Here is a 7,500-nt window from a genome sequence, read left to right on the forward strand (position 1 = left end):
TTTGTTTTGTTTTTGAATGTCAGAAATGTATATTTGTGAATGTGGAGATGTTATATTGGTTTCACTGGTAAAAATAAATAATTGAAATGGGTATATATTTGTTTTTTGTTAAGTTGCCTAATAATTATGCACAGTAATAGTCACCTGCACACACAGATATCCCTCTAAAATAGCTAAAACTAAAAACAAACTAAAAACTACTTCCAAAAACATTCAGCTTTGATATTAATGAGTTTTTTGGGTTCATTGAGAACATGGTTGTTGTTCAATAATAAAATTATTCCTCAAAAATACAACTTGCCTAATAATTCTGCACTCCCTGTAATCATTTGATTGTTTCTGACTCGTTTGGTGGCATGGTTCGGTCAGACCTCTGCCATCTGACAGGTGAGTCGCAGCCTGTTTAGCCTCCCTGGACTCTAAACAGGTGCAGAGGATTTATCACTTCTTAATAATGGCTCCATCCTCTGCGGGATGCAGGACAAGGCGTTATGGAAACAGCTTGGTTCCTCTCACTCAACTTAATAAGAACTGTTGTATTAGACTCATCGTGCCTGATGACCAAACGTGTGTGTCAGGTTCACATAGGTGTGTTTTGTGACGACAAACGCCATCATTTCTCTGTAAAGTCTAAATAAAGTAACTTTGAACCTAAATGAGACTTCCTGAGAGGTCACAGGTCAGCCAGGATTCTCCATGGAGGCTTGATACAGATACTTAAGTGTTTCACAGTAAAGGTCAAAGATCGGTTCCAAGCGAGTCAGAGACGTCAGCAGCGTGTCGTTGTGAACGCGATTGAATCCTGAGTCTGTAGGAGCGCTCGTGTCACCATCATGACCTGCTCCGACCTCACAGTAAATATCAGAGCTTCACTGCGCTGCAGTAAGAAAACCTGTTCCTCTGAAAGTAAACCGTGTATTTCTGTCAGTTCTGTTGTAGTAAAGGTGCTGTGGATGTGAAAGTGTGACGAGGGGGCAGAGGTGGCGTGCAGCACATCAGTTTCATGAAATCATCCTCATGGTTGTGAATGTAAAGTCTGCTGTGATTGGCTGTTACCCTCAGTGACCTCCGGTAGACTCACACAACAAGACAAATGTCAAAGCATTTACAGCTCACACAGATGTTTCTACATCCAGGTGCCACGCCCCTCGCTGTCCTCAGGTACAGAGCGTCCGTATCGCTCAGGTGTGTCTGGGACTATGAGCACAGGTGTGTACACGGAGGCAGAGCTCTGCTTTCTAATGGCAGGACTTCTCCCAGCAGTCTTGTAGGAATGGGCTCGTTGATGGTTTGGAGGAATTAGTGAAGTTACCTCAGAAAGATCAATGACACTGAGAGTGACTGTGATGTGACAGCCAGGTGGAACTCCACGTCACCGTGTCTCTTTCCTTTAATCTCAGGCTGTAGTTCACATCTGCTGTGTGAATGGAAGAGTCCACTGTGTCTGCTGGAGCGTGCCCCTGTTGGCTGTTACTCAGACTGTGAGTAAAGGAGCAGCATGCTCACAGCCATGAAGGCTGAGCACACGTTTGCTGCACACATGCAGGCAGGCAGCTGTGCACAGTCATGTCAGAGCAGCACTGACTCTCCCCTCAGTGAACGTTTATGCAAACCTGCTGAGCTGAATATCACACAGCTGAGTGTCACACACCGGGTTTCATCAGAGCCTGCAGACCTCTGGTCCCAGACCAGATCAGTGTAAGGTTGGTTTGTTTGTCGTTTTAGGTTTTTATGAGAGCGTCTGTGGTTTAAGGTTCAGCTCTGAGTCAGGACAGCATGAAGTTTAATACGAAGGGATTGTCCTGAGGAATTTATGTGTGAGGTTATAAAACACTTTATGACTGATTTAAAGCTCCTACTTCAGTCAGGCTCAACAAAAACCATTGTCTTCCTCGTCCTTCATCCTCTCGTCTCATCTTTAATAGAGTGAAAAACACACGGGGCCCGGTCCTCTCAAGGACACATAGACCAGCACGTGTGTGATAAAGGGTTAACAGTGACTCAGCGCGTTGTTGTACCGTACACAGTATCTGATTGGACGGACAGCTGCTGGCTGTTGATAACACACACACACACACACACACACACACACACACACACACACACACACACACACACACAGGGCAAAGAGGTCAAAGATCAACTCTGTGCTGAACTTCCTGCTTTGTGTTTATGGTCATTATTACAGGCACTCTCACCTGGCCTTCGTGCTCACCTGTGATTGGTCAGCTTCTGAGATCACACACAAATAAACATTTTCTTAGTGGTCCTTTATTTTCATGCTTTTATTGTGAAAATCGTGGTGAGTAGGTTGATTGTGACGCAGAGCCAGGGTTACGCGTGTAACCTCCAGTGTCTAAACAAGAAGGTTTAAAATCAGCATTTACATGTTCTTTATTTTTTATTTCATTAAATATTTCATTTATTTTATTTGTAAATGTTTAATTAAATCTTGTGACTTTTATTGTTCCTGTATCATTCATTTTGTTTTATATTTTTAACTGTATTTTTTATTATTTTAATTACTTTATTTATTTATTGTGAGTTTATTCCTTTTAAATGTATTCTTGTCCCATTTATTAATTTTGTTGTAATATTGTATTTTTAGTTTACTGCTTTTCAGTATCTGAATCTGCGTGTAATTTTTTTGACTTTTTGAATTGTATGTCTTGGTGCGATTTGATGTCTGTTTAATGGTTAGACTGGTGCCACAGCTCTTGTGTGTGTGAACCAGAAAAACTAAATATACACCAAAGAAACGCGTCGTACAGACGGCGTGTGTGTGTTTGGTGCTGGTTTCCCATCATGCTCTGCAGTGATGTGAGAAGCGTATGTTGTCCTGTCAGCAGATCTGTTAGTGTACGAGGGCTCAGCGTCCTTCACAGCGAAGCTGCGTCAGAGCCGCCTCATTGATTCAATTCAATTCAATTCAATTTTATTTATATAGCGCCAAATCACAACATAAGTCGCCTCAAGGCGCTTCATAGATACAGAGAAAAACCCAACAATCATATGACCCCCTATGAGCAGCACTTTGGCAACAGTGGGAAGGAAAAACTCCCTTTTAACAGGAAGAAACCTCCGGCAGAACCAGGCTCAGGGAGGGGCGGGGCCATCTGCTGCGACCGGTTGGGGTGAGAGAAGGAAGACGGGATAAAGACATGCTGTGGAAGAGAGACAGAGGTTAATAACAGATATGATTCAATGCAGAGAGGTCTGTTAACACATAGTGAGTGAGAAAGGTGACTGGAAAGGAAAAACTCAATGCATCATGGGAATCCCCGGCAGCCTACCTCTATTGCAGCATAACTAAGGGAGGATTCAGGGTCACCTGGTCCAGCCCTAACTATATGCTTTAGCAAAAAGGAAAGTTTGAAGCCTAATCTTGAAAGTAGAGATAGTGTCTGTCTCCTGAATCCAAACTGGAAGCTGGTTCCACAGAAGAGGGGCCTGAAAACTGAAGGCTCTGCCTCCCATTCTACTTTTAAATACTCTAGGAACAACAAGTAGGCCTGCAGAGCGAGAGCGAAGTGCTCTAATAGGGTGATATGGTACTACAAGGTCATTAAGATAAGATGGGGCCTGATTATTTAAGACCTTGTATGTGAGGAGCAGGATTTTGAATTCAATTCTGGATTTAACAGGAAGCCAAAACAGGAGAAATCTGCTCTCTCTTTCTAGTCCCTGTCAGGACTCTTGCTGCAGCATTTTGGATTAGCTGAAGGCTTTTCAGTGAGTTTTTTGCCGATCTGATCTCTGAATTCACGGACGAGCGAATGATTGGAAATGTTCATGTGTTCGTGTTATAACAGACTCACCGTCTGAACAAGGCCGAGCGTCAGCGCTTCAACGAGGAGGTGGAGATGCTGAAAGCTCTGCAGCATCCCAACATCGTCCGATTCTACGACTCTTGGAAGTCGACGCTGAAGGGACACAAATGCACCATCCTGGTGACGGAGCTCATGACGTCCGGGACCCTCAAGATGTGAGTCCAGAACCAGAACATTTGGTTCTTCTGTAGTTCCTCAACACTCTGTATTTGGGAACTTGATGCTGATTCTCACCGTAGTACATCAACAACTAATTTTTCAGATATCAGTGACTCTGTCAGTGCGCCCCAGGGCGGCTGTGGCTACAATGTAGCTGCCATCACCAGTGTGTGCATGTGTGTGTGAATGGGTGTGTGAATGGGTGGATGGCTGGATGTGTCCTTAGGGACTAGTAAAGCACTGTACAAATACAGGCCATTTACCATTTACTCAGTTTACTGGTTAAATAATACATGCTGATAAATTCTGGATCGTGTTGCAGATTTAAAGTCAGATTAGTCCCAGTTACCAGTTCTTCCCCTGGATTAGTGATCATATCCACCACCAAAGAAGAGGGTGCAGAAAACCTGGAGGTAGATGGAACAAGACTTCCTATCTCCATATGAAGGAGTTATTAGTCAGACTCATCCAACATCTTATTTTACTAGTGTGAGTAACGATAACAAAGATTAATCCGATGTTGTTATTTGACACCATCAGCAAACATCCTAACCCTCTTCAGTCTGCTGTTACTCCAGTGTCTGCTAATAACTGGGAAAATGTTTCTTCACCTGCAAGATCAAAATATCAGGTCACACCCAGTCCGTGCCTCTTCAACCACCCGAAGGCTTTTACCCAGTTCTGTTGTCCGAGGTCAAAGCACTTCTCCAACAGATCTTTTGGATATAGCCTCACACATGTGCACCTCCCCCTGGCCTCTCTCTCTTGTCAGTCCCTTACATCTGGCTGTGTCCCAGATTACTTTAAAACAGCCGGCGTCTTTCCTGTACTAAAAAAAACCTCCTCCACTCTTTTAAACAATTTTGGGCCAATTTCCAAACTTCCTGTTTCTTGTCAGCTCGTTGAGATTGTTGGGTCGGCATCGCTGGTACTGGTCTCAAATGGGTTTCTTTATACTTTTCAGATTCCTCAGAATTTATATTAACCAGTGTCCTCATCTGCACCAGTGGAGTCTCCCAGGGCTCGGTCCTTGGACCAGTTCTGTTGTCTTTGTCTATGTTACCTCTAGGTCAACTAATCAGTGGTTTTAATGGAGTCTCCTACCACTGCTATGCAGATGACACACAGTAATATCTCAACAGCCTCTCCTGCTTCAATGTTTCTCTGCCATTATTAGTTGCATGTAGTCTGACTTCCTCCATCTCAACTCTGGTAAAACCGAGGTTCTAGTGCTCGGCCCAGACAGTTTCTCTAAGGACGTTTATCAGTACATCGGCCCCTCGCCAATAACATCAAATCATCTGCTTTTTATCGCTTTTGATTACCGCCTGAATTTTGAATCTCTCAAAGGTTAGCCAGTATTGTTTCCTTCATCTGAGAAATATTGTGACAATCAAACCTTTACTGCCAGTCAGTCATCTTGAACTTTTAGTATACATCTTGATTACTGCGTCTTTCACGTGCGTCTCTCCATAGCTCATCTCCAATTAGTTCAGAAAGCAGAAAACCAGCTATCAGTCACATATCACACCAATCCCTGCCTCCGTTCACTGGCTTCCAGTATAATTCAGATTTAAGATTGTGTTATTGACATATAAGGTTCTACATGGACGGGCCCTGCTTATGTAGCTGAGCTTCTAACACCTGATCAGCCCGCCTCTCCGATCGTCCAATCAGGGCCTTCTGACTGTCCCTCCCTCTGATTTTAAAACCAGAGATGATCGCAGTTTGTAGGCTGTGGGACAGCCTTTCTCAGACTATCAGGTTGGCTGACTTTGTGTTTTAGTGAATGCTGAAAACTCATTTTTATAGGTTAGCGTTTCCTTAATTCATTCCCCCTCATTTGTTGACGCAGTTTGAAACCACGCGTTGAATGAATGTCTGTAAGTTTTAACATGTACACTTATCATCAGTGTCCAGCTGCACTTTGTAACCCCGTGTTTTGAAAAGTGCTATTTAGATAAAGTTATTATTCTAATTATTTATTGATCCTAATTTGACTTCTTGGATCTCGTCTGTCTTTCTTTAAACTCGTCCAGGTACCTGCGCAGGTTCCGTCAGATGAAACTGAAGCTGCTGCAGCGTTGGAGCCTCCAGATCCTAAAGGGGCTTCACTTCCTGCACTCACGCTGCCCCCCGATCATTCACCGAGACCTCAAGTGTGACAACATCTTCATCACCGGGCCCACGGCCTCCGTCAAGATCGGAGATCTGGGCCTCGCCACACTCAAGAAGGCCTCGTTCGCTAAGAGTGTGATTGGTAAGAGACAGTCTGTAACCCTCCATGACCTCAGAAAGTCAGTGGGCCCAAAAAGCTGCTTCATGGTTTTTCTGGTGGTGCATTCAGGAACTCCAGAGTTCATGGCTCCAGAGATGTATGAGGAGAAGTACGACGAGGCTGTGGACATTTACGCCTTCGGCATGTGCATCCTGGAGATGGCGACCTCCGAGTATCCATACTCTGAGTGTCAGAACGCTGGCCAGATCTACCGCAAGGTCACCAGTGTAAGGCCCCGCCCTCGCTTAGCGCGTTTTACTTCATGTCCTCATGCCCAGATTTTTGACTTCCTGTTTGTCTCTCAGGGAATCAAACCAGAGAGTTTTTCCAAAGTGACCATCCCAGAGCTGAGGGAGATCATTGAGGGCTGCATCCGCACCAAGAGCAGCGAGAGGTAACGCCACGAGTTTGTGGGCAGTTCACGGCCTGTGGTAACAGCAGGAAAACTCAGTGTTTGTTTGTCTTTCTGGCCTTCAGGTTCACAGTTCAGGACCTGCTGGATCACCGGTTCTTCCAGGAGAAGCTGGGCGTCCACGTGGAACTGGCAGAAGAAGACGATGGTTCGAAGACGTCGCTGAAACTCTGGCTGCGGATGGACGACAACAAGAAGCTTCGTGGCAAATATAAAGACCATAACGCCATAGAGTTCGTGTTCGAGCTGTACAAGGATGTCCCCGAGGAGGTGGCTCAGGAGATGGTACCCGCACCGCCGCACAGGTGGCATCACACCATGACACCAGTTGGCAGGTGGTCTTACCTGTGTCTCTGTGTCACAGGTGGTGCTGGGGTTCGTGTGCGAAGCAGACTATAAGGTGATTGCCAAGGCGATCAGATACCGGGTGACGGCCATAAAGCGCCAGCGGGAGAAACGGCGCCGCCTGGAGGAGGAAAAGCTCAAACACCAGAAAGAAGTGATTGAAGAGGAGGTTGACCCCCAGGCATCTGAAACGTCCAATAAGAAGCCAGCCACAAACACAGCTGATGGGAAGGTGTGTTTAAACAGCGCCTCCTGCTGGCAGAGATTACACCTGCAGTCCGGATCTTTGAATATTGAACAGTTTATGTTTTTCAATAACACGTAATTTTAAGATTAAAGATCTTCACCTTCCTCCATTTTAATTTCACAGCAGGATTCAGCCGCCACATCTGCCTTGAAAAAAGCCCCTCCCATCACAGGTATGACATCGTTGGTGATGTCGCTGAGCAGCAGTCCGGTGGATTCTGGGAACAGCG

At 45.1% G+C, this 7,500-nt stretch overlaps 1 protein-coding gene across 4 annotated transcripts in view; it reads left to right on the top strand.

Annotated features, from left to right (window-relative positions):
• Positions 1-7,500, top strand: part of LOC120733488 (serine/threonine-protein kinase WNK4-like) — a 24,036-nt gene that overhangs the window by 4,083 nt on the left and 12,453 nt on the right. Inside the window, exons 2-9 of one of the 4 annotated variants that reach the window (XM_040031730.1) lie at positions 1,401-1,703; positions 3,813-3,985; positions 6,029-6,249; positions 6,337-6,494; positions 6,573-6,661; positions 6,745-6,964; positions 7,044-7,256; positions 7,395-7,500. The exon at positions 7,395-7,500 is cut by the window's right edge and continues 78 nt beyond it. In XM_040031730.1, the coding sequence (XP_039887664.1) occupies positions 3,864-3,985; positions 6,029-6,249; positions 6,337-6,494; positions 6,573-6,661; positions 6,745-6,964; positions 7,044-7,256; positions 7,395-7,500 (1,129 nt within the window). In that variant the 5' untranslated portion in view covers positions 1,401-1,703; positions 3,813-3,863. Of the gene's footprint in view, positions 1-229; positions 1,704-3,812; positions 3,986-6,028; positions 6,250-6,336; positions 6,495-6,572; positions 6,662-6,744; positions 6,965-7,043; positions 7,257-7,394 lie in introns of those variants that run through there. The other 3 variants (XM_040031729.1, XM_040031727.1, XM_040031728.1) reach the window with 3 other exon arrangements.

Source organism: Simochromis diagramma, unplaced genomic scaffold (assembly GCF_900408965.1).
Source record: "Simochromis diagramma unplaced genomic scaffold, fSimDia1.1 OVJJ01000228.1, whole genome shotgun sequence".
Classification (NCBI taxonomy): domain Eukaryota; kingdom Metazoa; phylum Chordata; class Actinopteri; order Cichliformes; family Cichlidae; genus Simochromis; species Simochromis diagramma.